Source organism: Lissotriton helveticus, chromosome 10 (assembly GCF_964261635.1).
Source record: "Lissotriton helveticus chromosome 10, aLisHel1.1, whole genome shotgun sequence".
In the NCBI taxonomy this organism is placed as follows: domain Eukaryota; kingdom Metazoa; phylum Chordata; class Amphibia; order Caudata; family Salamandridae; genus Lissotriton; species Lissotriton helveticus.
In genome coordinates this window covers 1,013,144,600-1,013,162,610 of record NC_136071.1, presented here as the reverse complement: position 1 = coordinate 1,013,162,610, position 18,011 = coordinate 1,013,144,600, and the positions used below count along the sequence as shown (strand labels likewise).

Sequence of the window (18,011 nt, the reverse complement as noted above, 5' to 3'; positions counted from 1 at the left end):
AATGTTTGGGGGAAGACCACCCAACAGAAGACAGGTCTAACAACATGAATATAGAATTTTCTCTCACCCAGTTCAACAGATAAGGCAAAAGAGCTAGTACAAACATTTTGAAGCAGTAGTCAATTAAGTGATCAAGGTAGCAGATCGGGTCCTCTCTCCTACCTTTCTCAGAAAACAATATAATGCTATTCCATGAGTGAGCTATTCTCGATCAGTCACTTGAATAATAAGAAATAACATAAGCGGACCATCTTGGCAAAATGTGTTAGTACTAAAGACCAGAGACTATCTTACCCAGACGCCCTCAAAGATCTGGATTTGAGAGAAATGTTGTGAGTTGGCCACCAGTTTGTGATTAGTTCGTCTTCAACAACTAGAAATCAAAAGTAATAATGTGCACAACTCACCTGCTCATTAGCAATGGTACCCTGTGGAAACAAAAAAGTAAACACGTTACTCAGCATAACTTGGATGCAATTAACATATTTCTGTGAGTAGTTTTACGTCAAATGTTAAAAATAACACGAAATAATGTGATAAATAATGAGTCTCATCGCATATGAAAATACTGATGCACGTTAATGCCAAGAGATATTATATATACAGACAATTTTCTCTAAGCATTGAAACAGTTTATATAGCTGTATAGCTGACAAAAGCAACTTGACTGTGTGGAGCAAAGAAATACATGAAAAGTAGATCCACCTTGTGCAAAGGGGTCAAGAAATCGTACAACTGCTGTATCTAAGACTGGATGGTCAGCGAAGAGAGTAACAAAATAGCCAGTGGCAATATCACAATAGGCTTTGTGAGGCAATCATATATCTTTTTATTGTTGTCAAGCAGTGCAGTGAGCTCGAGGTGAATGCTACGAAGGGGGTTAGAGCCCATACAATTTCTTTTGGGTGCCCCACAGATCGATTCTCTTCATTTTCCCTTTCCTTTTTTACATAACTTCTGAGAAGCCACACAATTTTACCCTCGGGCTAGAGGTATTAAAGATTATTCATGCCTGGGGACATTTATGATTATTACTAGTTATTAATATTCATATTCATGACCATCGGTGGCCAATAAAGTTCACTGATGTGAGAGGTCATTAATACTCAATGCTGTATGGTGTCATGGATGCCAAATAATGCCTAGGTTGAGTCATGCTCCTTACTGCCTGGAGAATTTGAAGCTCATTACCGCTTGGGTTCAATTTCTGCTCCAAATGTAGCAGTGATTGATGCTCTCTGATCATGACACCACTGAGGCTTGGTCCTGGCTGGCAGCATTAAGTCTCAGAGCTTAGAGATGATGTGAGAAGTTGGCCTGGTATATGCTGTCCACTAATTAAAGTGGGCACCTTGCAGCAGTCAAACAACTCTTATGTGATTTCAGAGGTCAAAGATAACCTTAGAACGCTATCTAAGTGGTAACTGTGGAGAGCAGCCTTCAGGCTTAGTCTTGAAGGAATGTTAAGCACCTTGTTTTATCAGAATGCAACCTTTTAGTATTGGTTAAATGAAAGGAGAACCACACAGTAGCTACAAAAATATGTATTTATTAATATAACACTATCTAGTACAACATAGTATCTCCCACAAGGAGATAATCACAAAGCACACAATACTTAAGCACAAAAAAAATGACAGTAAATAGCAAAAATACACAGTGGGGCCAAGGGGGACCAAACCATATACTAAGAAAGTGGTATAAGAACGACGACTTGAGTCAAGACAGTGTTGAGAGGACATAGAATCACTCTGACCCCAAGCAACCATCCAAGATGAGTAAGTAGGGACCCCACGGAGGACGGTGCAGTGTGGGAACATGACTGCATGCTCCGTACAATTCTATGGGAAAGTCCTGGTTGAAGATTTAGAGTTTAAGGACCCTTCCCAGTGGACTTCAAAGAAACCCTGTGGAAGTTAGGAGGTTGGAGAGCCACTCAACCCGTGGATATGGAGGTACCCATGTTACCTATCCCAGGGATGCCGGGTGCATAGGTTAGAAGTGACGTCAGAAACCGCTGTCGAACCTAATGGAGGACTTCGAAGAAGAGCCACTGCTTGAAGGAAGAAAGTATCAAGTGGAATCCAAAGGTAGATTCTTGTCAAAGAGTACGTGAAGCAGAGGGGACAGAGTCTGGGTCACTCAGGAGTGACCAGGGTCTCGGTAGACGAATGCCCACCGATGTTGGGTGCTTCTGGTGCGTTGATGGAGTTCTTGACTCTGCAGCTAAGGGAACCAGGAGCCGTCAAGGATGTCCAGGAGCTGGATACAAGCTGTCCCACAAAAGATCGCGAGTACTGAGCAGTCAGTGTCTGGCTGGAGCGAAAACAAACCTTGGCAACAGCAACCCACGTAGAAGGTCAAGGATGTGTACGGTTCGGACTAGCAAGGTCTAGGAGACTCACCACAGCATGGGGAGTCAGGGCAGGCCTGGAGAAACCAGCAGAGCCCAAGAGAAGCAAAGTTGACCCTCAAGTGGACCCACAGGCTGGAGGCACAGGAGTCGCGAGAGGAAATCGGGTGATTTCACAAAACAGCAGCCCTCGGAGCACTCAGTGTGAGGAGGGTGGAATTCTTGGTAGGAAATGGTGCCAGAGGTTGGGGCAACTAGAAGCCCAATGCACTTGTTCGGGAATCACCTACAGGCATATGCACTTGCAACTGTACGAGGTGCACAGGGGTTTGAGTATTGCAGCCCCCAAAAGGGCTTCTGAACTCTAAGTTGGTGAGAGGGCAGATCAGACCTCAATGGATATAGAAACCCACCTCCTGTGTTGCTGAAGCCTTTGGGGTCCGTAGGAGGTCAGGGTCAGCAGACCGGACAGCAGTGTTGCGGTGCCTACGAATGCCGGGGAAGGGACTCCTTCACTCCAAGGGAGATATCTTCAGTTGTCCTTGATGCTCCACAGGTCCTGCATGGATCCTGTATGGTGTACAGGCATAAGCGATGCTTCAGACTGAGAGGGAGATGAAGTTGGGCCCAAATGAAGTCTAGCGAAGTCCAGAGTCTCCATACGGTTGTAGTTCAGTGGTTTCTGGTTTAGAATCTTGTCCACATCGAATCTAAGGTCCTACAGCCAGGTAAGCCTATATGTACCCACAGAAGAGGGTTGGCAAGATTTAGGTGACACTCCCAGGGGAGGGTCGGGACAGTGGGGAGGTTCCTTACATGTCTTTTGTCCAGTTTCACACCAGAGCGGGAGCCAACAGCTCCCAGTACTGGTTTGAACTGGACTATGCACAGGGACACCAAATGTGCCCCTCATGAAGACTTTCAGTCGCTTGCAAGCGCACCCACCCAGCCCTAATACACCAAATCCTGTCTGGAGATGGTCAAACCTCCCTGTGACAGGATGCCTATTTTTCTGCCTTGCCCTGCTCGAGCATGGCTCAGCATCAGGAGGGCAGAAATGTGTCTCTGGTCGGCAGCAACCATTTTGTGCTGCCCAGGACTAAAAGGCTGGTACCGGAAACACCAGGGACCCCACAAAGCTCGCTTCTGAGGGGTGGAAGCATACCTCCCACACCGGTTAACATTGTGGGGGTATGATTCCAACATGTTTGACACCAAAAACGAGAGGGTTAGCTTCAGCCGTTTTAGAGATGGTCATCACGCGGTCGCATAATGCCACTTTATAGGTCGTAAATGGCTGCCTCACTGACAACCCGGGAGAATGGACTCCATAGGCTGCAGGGGTATTCTGCTCCTGCAGTGGCACCCTCTCACTTAGAACAAAGCCCCCTGCCCTCAAGATTGTAAAGGCCTGCTAGAGGGGTGACTTATAGGTTTTAAGTGCAGTGACCCTTAGATATAGTAAACCTAAATTTTAAGTAAGTGGTGCATGCACCAACTTACACAGGCTGCAATGACAGGCCTGTAGTTCCAATTTGCATGGCTTCTCATGGGTGGCATCATACACGCTTCAGCCCATGGGAGGCCTCTGGGGTACCTATGCCCTGGATACATGGACACCATATACTAAGGACTGACAATGGTACCCCAGTATCCAATCTGGAGTGTACCTAAGTATATATCATAACAGTTTAGGGAGAAAGCAGATAGACTGGGGTCCTGATTAGCAGGATCCCAGTCAGACTAGTCAAAAACAGTATCACATTTAGCAAAAAGAGGGGGTAATCATAAGAAGTAGATCCAGGTTTCCTAGAGATGCTGTGTTTTTTCACTTTAAATTCAAGGTTTACTATTTTTTGCACAGTTACTCAGCCTTGACGTTCATAGTGATGTCAGAGATTAGGTCAATTGTAAAATTGCTAACATTTCATTCTGCATATCAGACCTCTACTTTTTGACTTTCCTGTCAATGAAGAATGTAAGCCTCTTATAACGTTACATTTTCACAGAGAAATTTAAATATTATTATTTATATTTTTGATCAACAGCTTGATCATACACAACATAATATCACGTAGCACATAATATTTCATTAAAATATTAAAAAACAGTAGTTAAAGATGACATTAACTTCCCGGTCCTATACAGTGTTTGAAAACAAGATTGTAGTTTATGTTTTTGCCATAAAATCAAAGATGTCAGTTAAAAACACCCACATTAAAACAATTGAACCCCATCATTTCCCTACTGTCCCACTGAGTCACCTTGCAGACTGCTTACCCTGCTTGGTCAATAGACCTACATCATGATATTATTTTACCACCTAAAGCCTCTGCAACCAGGCGTAAAGCAGATATCTTGATATTGTAAAAACAAACCACCTTGTCGTATCTGACCTAAATATGCGTAGAGCATCAGAGGGGCGTGAAAAAGAAAGCAGCCGGCAGGCCGGGATATTCCAAGTTTTTCTTAAGTTTACATAGGCGGGACAGAAAAAAATAAAATGCTCTATAGTCTCTGGGGTAGAGTGACAGGATGGACACAGAGGGGATTCAGTAACATTTGGCCAACTATTTTTCATTACATTCAATGGTAGAATCCCAAACCTAAATTGGATGTAAAGTGCACATGCCTGGGGGGTTCCACATCGTCCATATACATATCTAACTTAAAACAGCTTTTGACATTTAAAAAGGTTAAAGTGCTGGGAGCACTAACATCAGTACAAGAAGAATCAAGTCCCAATACCTCTTTTTTTAGCAAGGGAGCCATTTTTTTGTAATGGACTGCGGATCCTCCCACATTATTTCCAGGCCCAGTCTAAATAGCCACTCTTTAACCTTGTTGAACCAGGGCAGTCTCCCTGAGAGTCTTTGAAGAATTAATAATTCCTCCACTGCATCCTTTACAGGAATCTAGGTGCTACTGGTCCAAAGCCTTACCCAAAATATAGGCACCATAAGGATAGCAAAATGGGTAACAGGCTCTAAAAGTAATTTAAATATCTTTATCATGTCCACTCTTACCACAGTCCTTTAGTTAACATGCAACCAAGTGTTTCCTTCTTCACTGATAGACCTTATGATTCAAATGTTGCACCAATTTGCTTGTGATTTTTTCTACCATTTCTCTGATTGTTTTGTGGAGATCATGACTTTTTAAAGACTTAGGAAAAATATTCTGATATATTAGCCCCAGGATCACTTAACTGTCCCATGATAACTTCACCCACAACTATCATGTCATATCTTATAGACATGACATTACAATAACCGAGTTTAATTTTGCTTCCCATAACGCGAGCTATTAATGTGATAGCTGATCCTGTTGTATGGCGTTTTAGGATCTGAGTGAATTTTCCAGATTCATGCCCTTATATAGGTACAATTCACATTGTCCTAATATAGGCATAGAAATCATTCCCTTATTTAGGCATAGTCCATGCAGTCCAAATACAGGCATGGCTACTTCCACCCGTACCAAAGCGTCACAACGATTTCTTGGAAAATCGGCTTAAGCAGTCAGGGACCTCCCCTTGCTTGAATATTGATTTGTCCAAGAACTCATGTACTTTACCAAGAACTACTATTCCCTTGGGGTTCTTTCCTGACGTTATTATGCCAGACGTTACGTCAAACTAGGCACCTTCAAGGTATAAATATGCCCTCACTTGCTCTAGCAAGACACGGTGGTTCGGAGCAGTTCGACTATCTACTTGCCCAACGCAGCTCGCTACAGCAAGTGCCGAAGGAAGCCGACCCTCCAGCTGACGCACCGATCGAGAGGCTGATTTCTCTCTGCGAGAATCCAGCTCCAGTGTTTCCAAGCTCCCCTTGCGGGGTGTTGGGAAATGGAGTCCCGAGACAGAGATACTAGACCTCCTTCATTCTAAACTAAAGATATGAAGCTGATTAGAACCCAAGAGAAATCTTGGATAGATTATTGGCAAAGAAAACTAAACCTATACTACACTACACTTACTTCTTCCCTCGTCCTAGACTTAGGTTAGGTACATTGGGGTAGGCGTATTTTAGAAGCACCAGTTGAGTATGTTTACCCATTGTTATTTATGTATGTATTTATATATGGTTTAGAAACCATACAATGCTCTTACAGTATTATTTTATAATATTGTTCTCGCTGTACGCATTATACTTTGCAGTCTGCATTACGATTGTAGCAGCTCACTTAATTTGCATGAGGAAGAAGATTGTTCATAAACCTTTTATTGAAAATGCCTGTCTCTCTACTTCTCTGCACTTCTTTTGAAACGAAGCATGCACGATTGACTGAGAGAAATACTTATCTATTGTTTCCGCGACTCTAGAGATATATTTCGTATTCTTGTAAGTTGTCATGTTTATGCGGTTGTCAGAAACTAATCCCTTCTTGTGTATTTTAGAATGTTTCTAGTTACCTCTGAGCTAGCTGACATTCACTATTAAGTTTAGTATATTCGATAGAGGCCTAGTTGACCTCAGTCCTAAGTCTAATCTATAGGATATATTATTCCAATGCGCAGAGAATATTGGGAATATAGGAACTACACTACATGGCGCCCAACGTTTGGTAAGGCACTAATTTAACGCTAGATACTAAAGTAACTCAGTCGTGCTTTTCTCAGAGACCCCTTTTCCCATAAAATACTCCAGTAGACGTCTAGAGTGGGAAAAAAGATAAAATATCCGCCATAACTGAATAGGACGAGAATCCTATGTATTAGTTTTTGGTTTTGTTCAACGTTGAAGGATACAGTGCTCCAAAATATTGTGCACCTTATCTTTGTTTCCTTGAAACTTGCTCTGAAATCTTTCAGTCAACAAAATGCCAGATAGCGACACCGAGAACGGTGGAGCTACAGGCAATAATGCCGTACCAGGCTTTGACACAACAGGTTTCCAAGAAACCGACCTGGATGCTATAATCATCCCGGAAAATGTAAGGAAAACCATCACTTTAAAACTTATAACAAATGGCCTATCATCAAGAGGTGGTAGGGTAATTTTTGTCATAGAGGCACATGAATATCGGCAGACAGATGTATTCTATTCATGGATTATCTTCCCTGCAGCAAATCCAGTAACGCATGTGTTTCACTTCTATAAAGAAGAGGAACATCCAATGGAATAAACTCCTTTCGAGGATGTTGAAATTCCACTAACATACCAAGAGCATGCGCTCCTGTTTAAAGGCGCCCTACAACATCAAAATCACATTACCAGGCTCGGTCCACTAGGTAGACCAGGAGCAACATGGGCGGTTTTAGCCAGCTATACACCACAACCTGCCATTGAAGAAATGACAGGTGCGGAAAAATTAGTTCAACTGAAACAGCTAATCAAACTACATAGACAATTGGTTCAATATGTCATGCGGACTCTAACAGTCCAACCTCCTATAAGGATTCCACAACACACCCCTTACCAGGGGAACACAAATAAAATCACACCACAGACTATACAATCAGTCATTGGTAAATTGCCCGCAAAACGGGAACAAATTCCATTCTGGATAGCTCAAAAAATTACTCAAATCGAGGCAGTATTTCCCGATAATACCCCTCATGAGAACTACAAGAATTTCTACAATACGAACAAGAATGTCCTCTGCCCACTGAGATTCTGCCTCTAGAACAGTACAAATGTATAATGTATACAGACGGATCAGCACAGCCCGCAATTGGGGGTAAACAAGCTCATAGTGCTGCGTGTGCGATCGTTAAAGGTCGCTGGCGCGATGCTAAATTCCGACCTATGGTCACAAAAACACAATCTCTCAGAGATTGTACAACTTAGCGAGCTGAACTACAAGCATTCAAGATGGCGCTTGAAAATACTGATCGCGAATTCCCCACACTCATAGTGTACGATTCTTATTACTGCGTTCAATCTTACAATGAATACTCGCAGAACTGTATTCAAAACAGTTTCAAAGATGCAAAAGGTGGCACAATCAAGCATAAGTTGCTTTGGGAACAAGTAGTTCAGTTACAAAAAGAACTACAAAAAACTCACGTGATCCATACACTGAGTCATCAACGTGATGGCGTTCACGATGCAGGGAATTCATTGGCTGATGAAGCCGCGAAGGCAGCTGTGCAAATGGCTTCCGTAGCTGCAATCACTCGTTCAAAAACAAAAATAAACGGCGAAATAATGCTAGCTGTCAATGCCACAAGCAAAGGCAGCAGTGTAGCATTACCTCTAAACTATCCACTCGAATATTCATACATAATTGATGCCAACTCTGTTCCTTTTGCATCGAATTCCTGGAGTGGGGGATAGAGTAAGTCCAAACAGGAGACGTAGAGTAGCTTTGATACACAAAGCACATTTGGGAGAGGTTCTGATACATCAAGGGATCTCTAAGTCTATACTAGAATTAAAGGAGACGTGCTGGTGGCCAGGAATGAATGCCCACATTCACGAATTTGCAATTAACTGCCATGACTGCAACAGAGATCGCAGCAGAGAACGCCGCCACATACCTGACTACAGTGTAGCCAGCCCAGTACAGACACCATTGTTAGACAGCATTAGACTATCTACACGCAGACGTCCCTATGGACAAATGCGTTCCCACAAATATTAAGACGAGATTCATTTGGATGTGGCCTCAGCGCGCGGCTGACTCCCGAACTGTTATAAAAGATTTGCGAGTCTTTATAAGCACGTACGCAGTCGGCCCACTACATTCTGACCAGGGTCCTGCATTTAGCTCAACAGCAAAAACAGACCCCTCACTTAATAATATTTTAGACTAGGTGGTACATCCTAGATACATATGCCAAAAAACATTGTCCCACAAACAGAAGTTATTCAAAAAATATTGTCACTTTTTATTTACACATTCTGCATTTAGCTCAAAAGCTTACAAGGAGGCCATGGCCAATCTGGGCGATGCATTGTGGTACTCTAGTCCATTCCATCCTGAGGGAAATTCGGTTGTGGAGAGAAAAAAGCGGGACATAAAGCAATCTATAACAGCTAGGGTATTAGGCTCGGGTGACCGGTAGGTCAAACATCTAATAAGTGTCCAACGTAGTCTTAACAATCTGCCAAGAAGTTCTCTGGGAGGAATCACTCCATATGAAATCCTTTTTGGAACTAGAATGATTGTCCAGGACCTTGATCGTCACACTTCAGTGGTAGAACAAAAACATTTTGATATCAAAGACCGTTTGGCTGTTTTGCAGGACTTAAAAGAAACAAGGAAAAGTCAAAGCAACACATTGCAGAAGCCAACGACCACTGAAGGGGAACCACCCATCACAGCAAGGCCTGCCTGGATTCCAAAGATTGGGGATCTAGTCAGAGAAAAGATCGCGGACAAGAATGAATTTGGGCCTTCTTACAGACAACCAGTACCTGTGCTAGCAATCCACGGATCAAGAACAGTGTTACTACCTCCCCTTGCTGGAAGAAAGGAGAACAGGTTCGTATCCATAGACCTGGTCAAACCACATTATGTGGCAAATCATAAGTAGTAGGCCAAGTGGTCCGCAAAGATGTAGCAGACGACCAAATCTGGCTACTATCCAAGAGGTTCAAACTGAGAGACTGATAACATTTGAAGACTCTGCAGCACAGAACAAAGGACTATGCAACAAAGCAATGGAACTTGTGCCTCTTAAAACCCAAATAACAGTTCGTCAAGAAACGCCTTTCTATAATGATATAGCATCTGACTATACTAATATGACAAGGGATCAAGTAGCTCCAGCGATTTCAAATAATCCTGATGCAACACCTACAATTGGCAGAACTGCCTCTGGCTATTTCATTAACTTTGATATGTTTTCCGAGGATCCCAGTGAACCGGAAACGCCGCCAGTAAAGAACTTTTAAAGAACAAACTTCAGAACTTTTTCATCAACTAGAAAAGACGGTTTCACCATGGGTTGAAGTATGGATTGTCTTAGGTGTACTTTTTCTTCTACTTTGGTTAACTATGGTATTTACCTTGGGAATGCTGATCAGTGGGAAATATAGTACAATGGACACAGTGAGTAAGAACATCAACTTACTCCTCAAGCCACATAAATCATCCCATCGTGAACAAAGAGACTTGTCATCAGTGAACATCACAGCCATTCCTATACCAGGGGGTATAGCTTGGGACAGAATCGAATATGACATTCATGGTCCGGCGGAGCTGTTGAAGATTCTACACCAATTCAAGGTTTCCTTGAGTGACTTTGTTTCACCCAGTTAATTATATGATGTCAGACTTAGAAATGTCTGCAAAATTTACAAATCATGAATACTTAGAAGGTTCATCAGATTATGAACAAATGTACTGTTATAATCATTATGGTCATCATTTTTTGCACAAATCTGCAAATCCTAGAAACGTTTATACTTATAAACAATAGGAACATTGTCCAACGCCACCAAAGGGTAGCTCAAAAACATTTTATGAAAAATGTTCATACTTTTCAGGTTTTAATGTCTCAAATCTAGAAGCATTTTACTTTAAAAATGTTAATAAGACAGGAATGAAAAGTATGTTGACTAATACTAAGCAAATTTATTTTGCGGCCTTTTATGCTCAGCTGTACACATTAGGTTTTGACTTTTGGAAAGACAACGTTGAGACAAAAACTGTCAGGGGCACAAAAGACTGGCAGGTGCAGGGATTAGAAGCTTTATTTAGAGCCTGCATCATCCCTGAACAAATAATGTTTTTAAATGACACTGTTCAGCAGACATCTTGTCTTGGCCTAGCTAAGATAAAAGATTTAAACAAACCGTCAATACCTACACCTGATAGTAAGAACACTACAGAGGGGGTGGTTGACGTAAAAACTATTTTACTTAAAAACAGAACTGATCCTGTTTGGAAAAAAGGGTTAATCTGGCCCACAGACACAAACAACTGTCAAGATAGATTCCTGAATAAGATACAAGGGTTCACATTCACTAGGCCAGATCCAATATATGTCCAGAGACAACATCCAGGGATAGTAACATCATACAGTGTAGGAAAAAAAGTGCCTTGAGTGGCTACAAAAGTCTACACTAAAAGAATTAAAACAACACTTATCTTTACTTAAAGATGGCGCTGATTTAAGGGACTTCTTGCAAGGACCTGCAAAACCGCGTCATAAACGTTTTATATACGCTGGTATCTATGCCATTTATAATGAAGCATGGAAAACGACTCAAGCAGAGACTGCAGAACGAATGCGAGAAATTGATCGTATTAATTTAGAGAAATCTCTCTGTAGTTGACAATGGGTGAACAACTCTGTCATCCAGAATTTATTCTTTGGACACCATAGTATCCTCTGCCATAGACATAATGGAACAGGACTTGGGCATGTTACAGCATGGTCAGTCGCAATTGGGTTCTATAATACTTTTAGGCTGGACGTTACAAAATCTTTGTTCTGGCTATGTGCCATGGCGTCTAATCAACACCACATCATTGTTTTCTGAATTTAACCTTACAGATAAACAAATCACTTTGGCACAGAGGGGAGCAGACTATACAGTGCTGAGCATTGAAAAACTGGAAAGATTACAATTAACTGTTTCTGAAAAAACAGCGATAGAATGGATAATACATGGAACAATCACTCTGCCTGTGACGGTTTTCCATTTTCAGTATTGTTTGAAACATATACCTGCAGGCGTATATGAAAGGTTGGGTAAAGAATACATCAAGACATCCTGGGATTTACCATATACACACAGATGTTGGAGTGGGGGAAAAGAAGTATTTGTTAGTGGTACTAACTGCAAAAACGCACTAAGCGGTAAATTTTTATGTCAGGGTATTAACTTACACAGGGCCTGCGAAGGTTCTTCGAACAACTTATCCTGCCACCTGCAAGGTTCTCCACCTGCAGTGATGAATCCAATTTTTAGGCAGCTTTCTAATGGAAGTTATATTATGTTGAATGATCACAGCTGCTGTGACATGTTGCCAGGAATACCCTATCTCGTAAGCGTGTCAGCCAGGGTCACTTGCTGTATGCAAGTATTGTTTCTTAAAACTACGACAGACTGGGAGTCGCTGTTATGGCCTTCACTGAACATCTCTTCTATACTAATTGATACTTTAAGCAGAATGAAAGCCATTCTTTTACAAAAAACTGTGCCACTGACCTCGTCCAAAGAGACGTAAGATCTGCAAGTTGCAAGGACTTCTGCAGAGATACATGCCCTTTTATCCACAAACTGCCCTATACATTTCTCAGAAATGTTAGGTCGAATCTTAAACATGTCTGATACCAGTGGTACTGTAGATGTATTTAAGACCGTTTTTTCAGGACTGTTAGCACCCTTTGAAGCAGTCCTCTGTATATTTCCAAACTTCGTGTACTCAGTGTTTGGCGGCCTGCCTCTCATTTTGGGACTCGTAGCAGGAATACTATTTTTATTCATTCTGCTTCGATATGGCAAGTCAAATCACCAGCGACACCCAGATTACCTTGGAGAACACTCTCCTGGCAATGAAGTGTCGTGAGCGCATGATACAGATTCTGGGACTTACTCATTTAAGAGATCTAAATACCACATGGTTTCTATAATTCTGACCAATCTAGCAAGATTGCACCTTACCTGTTCTACGATGCCTGCTATATGGAGAAGAATGTGTGCTAGACATCTGTCTGACACTCCCATCAGTCCTGCCAATGGATTTTGATACTTTGCTTGGACCAGTAACGGCTCATGCATTCGTTGAGGTCTCACAGACGCAAACTGCAGACCGTGAGATACGTGGAGCGACAGGCACACAGGTACCATCTACTTCGAACATTGCTAATGCTACTGACGCTGACGGCGACGCTTCGCATCTATGTGCTATTGATCTGCTTAACCAGGTTGTCCAACTTTCACCTACAGTAGTAGACAAATTCTTTACCAGCTTAGAAGATTTGATGAGACTGACTTTTGAAGTTAGCACACAGTGTTCTGTGAGACTCTGAAGTCGACCTTCATTTCAGAAACAAACTTCTAACCTTGGAACTCTATTTTTCAACTTTTTTCCAAAATTGAATTTTTTGGGGGGGGCACAGAGTAATCTGCTTAAATTAGAACTATTCCTAGAGAACAAGAATTCTTTGAATACTTCCAAGAGACAATATTTGACCTCGTCTACAACCAAAGTAATTATACATTATGTCATAGAATGGTCTCGATTTTTTCCCTTCTGTATTTAAGAGCCATTTCATAAATGTATTTTTTCATGATTCATTCGTATAGCATTTTTTAAATGTCATCTATATGCTTTGAATGAAGCATTGTTTTTATATGCGTACAGCACAAATGCTCTTTTCATGTACAGCCATTTCGAATGCATTGTTATGTATTTAGGATGGGGGTTTTAACACATCATGTTTTAGATATGTTTTATGTGCTTAGAACTTGGTAATGTCATACATAATAATAAAGTGGAGTGGGTGTTGTATGACGTTTTAGGATTCAAGTGAATTTTCCTGATTCATACCCATATATAGGTACAATTCACATTGCCCTAATATAGGCATAGACATCATTCCCTTATTTAGGCATAGCCCATGCAGTCCAAATACAGGCATGGCTACTTCCACCCGTACCAAAACGTCACAACTATTTCTTGGAAAACTGGCTTAAGCAGTCAGGGACCTCCCCTTGCTTGAATAGTAATGTGTCCAAGAACTCATGTACTTTACAAAGAACTACTATTCCCTTGGGGTTCTTTCCTGACGTTATTATGTCCGACTTTACGTCAAGCTAGGCACCTTCAAGGTATAAAAATGCCCTCACTTGTTCTAGCAAGACACGGTGGTTCGGAGCAGTTCGACTATCTACTTGCCGGACGCAGCTCGCTACAGCAAGTGCCGAAGGAAGCCGACTCTCCAGCTGACGCACTGATCGAGAGGCTGCATTTCTCTCGGCGAGAATCCAGCTCGTGTTTCTAAGCTCCCCTTGCGGGGTATTGGGAAATCGAGTCCCGAGACAGAGATACCAGACCTCCTTCATTCTAAACTAAAGGTATGGAGCTGATTAGAAATCTTGGATAGATTCTAGGCAAAGAAAACTAAACCTATACTACACCACACTTACTTCTTCCCTCGTACTAGACTTAGGTTAGGTACATTGGGATAGGCGTATTTTGGAAGCACCAGTTGAGTTTTTTTAGCCATTGTTATTTATGTATGTATTTATATATGGTTTAGAAACTATACAATGCTCTTACAGTATTATTTTATAATATTGTTCTCGCTGTACGCATTATGCTTTGCAGTCTACATTACGATTGTAGCAGCTCACTTTACTTGCATGAGAAAGAAGACTGTTCAATAAACCTTTTATTGAAAACGCCCATCTCTCCTCTTCTCTGCACCTCTGTTGAAACGAAGCATGCACGATTGACTGAGTGAAATACTTATCTATTGTTTCCGCGACTCTAGAGATATATTTCTTATTCTTGGGAAACAAAGTTGTCATGTTTATGCGGTTGTCAGAAACTAATCCCTTCTTGTGTATTCGAGAACGTTTCTAGTGAACTCTGAGCTAGCTGGCACTCACTATTAAGTTTAGTATATTCGATAGAAACCTAGTTGACCTCAGACCTACGTCTAATCTATAGGATATACTATTCCAATGAGTAGAGCCTATTGGGAATATAGGAACTACACTACAAACCTAGGCCACTACCAAGACCTTGTTCAGTGCCAAAAAAAGGGGCTTAAGAGCACCTTCAAATCATTCACAATAACGACCAGTCACTAATCATCCTCTTATCCTCCGTGTGACTTTTTTCACCAACCTTCTTTGATTTCAGACTCTAATCCAAATCCTGTTCATATTTTATGCAGTGGCACCCATTATCGACCTGTGTGGAATAGTTTTAAATCAGCTACCAAAAAAACAAATATCCAGCCTGAAACCCACCACTTGATTTAATTTACAGGCGGCTTACTCAATGTTTGTCAGACTTGACTTCCCCGCAGTGAAACCAATTTACAGAATTTTCCTTTATGCGGGGTTCCTATATTTTGTCTTATTTTTATCTAGGTCTCACCCTCTGTGCAGTTCTCAGGCACAAGGGCAAAGTCCATCAAGCCAGGGTCATGCAAGATTTCAGGATATCCGGAAGGTCCCTCACCGATAACCCTTTTTCTATAGCATTTGTTATTTTTCAAGACTATTACTTGTCAAATTGGTCCCTGATCTGTAGAGCCTGCTACCTCTATTCCATACTTACTAGATGTTCTTGAAGGCTAATTTTCTCATCCTTTTGGATGTCTTTGAATCTGCCATATATTAACTGTTCTACTCTTATGCCTGATGACATTTTAAACTTAAACTGTTAATGAGGGACTTGTTTTAAATCTTTTGTACAATTTAACTTTGATGTTTTTATTTTTAAACTTTTAGGAGGGCACATTGTTACTGAATAGGTGGGAAGGTAGTATCTGGGAGTGAACTATTGTCAGAAAAGTTGATCACTGTTTTGCACTTTTCCACGTAGGAGGCACCACGCTGACACTCACTTTTGGATGCCGCCAATTTTGGTTCAGCAGCGCACAGTTAGTGCTCTAGTGTTTTGGGGAGCCAATGAGATAGCAAATGAACAGGCCAATTGGAGGCATATTTAATGGTAGAGGCAGTGCATCCGTGCACAAATAGATGGACTGCTTTACTCCAATGCCTGATGAAATTTTAAACTTAAACTAATAATGATTAACTTGCTTTGCATTTTTTTTATAATTTAGCTTTGATAAATTCGGAATGTTTTTATTTTTAAACTTTTAGGAGGGCACGTTCTTACTGACTAGGCGGAAAGGGAGTATCTTGGGGCAAACCTATTGTCAGGAAAGTTGAGCACTATTTTGCACTTTTCCACATAAGAGGCACACCGCTGACACCCACTTTTGGGTGTCTCAATGTTTGCTTCGGCAGCGCACTGTTAGCGCTCTAGTGTTTTGGGAAACCAATGATAGAGCCAATGGACAGGCCAATAGGAGGCCAATTTAATGAAAGAGACAGCGCATCCGTGCACGTATAGATGGACTGCTCTACTCATATGCCTGATGAAATTTTAAACTTAAACTGCTAATGATTGACTTGCTTTAAATCTTTTTTACAATTTAGCGTTGATGAATTCGAAATGTTTTTATTCTCAAACTTTAAGGAGGGCACGTTTTTACTAATACAGGTGGGAAGGGAGTATCTGGGAGGAAACCTATTGTCAGGCAAGTTGGGCACTATTTTGCACTTTTCCACATAAGAGGCGCCGCACTTTTGGGTACCGCAAATTTGGAGGCCTATTTAATGAAAGGGGAGAGCAGAAACACTTGGCAAACACGCCGCTGTGCACCAAAGGCAAGCCCATCTGCGCCTGGCCAGCCGGGGCCAGTCATAATGCCCAATCGATTTCCTACTCAAGGAGGGAACTCCTCTAATTACACGAGGTAGGACACAATATTTCTACAGAACTTGTGAATACTTTAAATTCCCATGGTATCTTAGAAAAAAAACACATACAACACATGGTTAGACTGACATGGATGGGCAAAACAGTCTGGACAGACCTACACCAATTAAGTATTCGTGGTCCAAAACACTTTGCTGACCTTATTTCAATACATGTTCCCTAATTAAACATAGTTTGGAAGAGACTTTATTGAACTTACTAAACCAGACTTAGGGGCCGATTATGATGGCGGACGGACCTGAGTCCGTCCGCCACCATAGAGTAGGAGGGACCGTCCGCAGGGGTAGCGGCGGTCCCTCCATACAGATTAGGATGTGACCGCCAGGGTGGCGGTCACATCCTCTATTTTTAACATTGCGGCGGGTGCAGCTTCAAGCTGCACCCGCCGCAATGTTAAAAATGCATGCACGGCATTTACGTGCACAAAGCGGCAGGCACCACGCGGTGCCTGCCGCTTTGTGCACGCAAATGCAGGGGGGTACCATAGGTACCCCCCTTTGTGCACCCCCCATCCCCCCTTCACCCAGGGGGCCCGCAACAGGCCCCCGAAGTGAAGGTCCGTATGCTTTTCCACGGCGGAAAAGCCGCCGTGGAAAAGAATACTTTCTACTCCATCATAATATGGCTGGCGGTGTCTGATAGACACCGCCAGCCATGTTAATGCTTTTCCGCCGCGGTCGGAAGGCGACCGCGGCAGAAAAGCGGCGGACAGATTCAAAGACCCACCAGCCATCCTAATTTGGCGGTGGGTCTTGCAAGCATCCGCGGCGGATTTCCCACATCCTCCGGGCCGGCGGTGGCTTCCGCCGGCCCGGAGGATGCGGGAAATCCGCGATCCGAATGACCCCCTTAATGCTGATTTGTGAGTCTTGGTTGGCTGAAGAATCCACACCTGAATTGATTGAAGAATTCCCAGAAGAATACTTACTCTTTTCAAAAAAAGGGGGAGGGGGAGGGGTAGCTATAATTGCCAATAAATGTTTAAAGATTTCCCAGCTGCAGTATACTTGAATTGCTAATATGAATCTGCTTTTGCTTAGAAATTGGATTGAGAAATAGCACAATAATAATAATAGTTTTATAAAGATCAATGTTAACACTGCACAGTGTGACCCTGCACTAGGACCAGAACCTCTTCTAAAGCTTAGGGCACTATACCAAGAAGAGCATAGGCCTGGTCAAGGAGATCCGGCAGTCGAACCTATCCTAAGATGATCCAAACAGT

The 18,011-nt window shown here is 42.2% G+C and overlaps 1 protein-coding gene across 1 annotated transcript in view; it reads right to left on the bottom strand.

Annotated features, from left to right (window-relative positions):
* Positions 1 to 18,011, bottom strand: part of COL28A1 (collagen type XXVIII alpha 1 chain) — a 621,255-nt gene that overhangs the window by 571,267 nt on the left and 31,977 nt on the right. Inside the window, exon 4 of the mRNA XM_078663712.1 lies at positions 408 to 428. Coding sequence (XP_078519838.1) covers positions 408 to 428 — 21 coding nt within the window. The remainder of the gene's footprint in view (positions 1 to 407; positions 429 to 18,011) is intronic.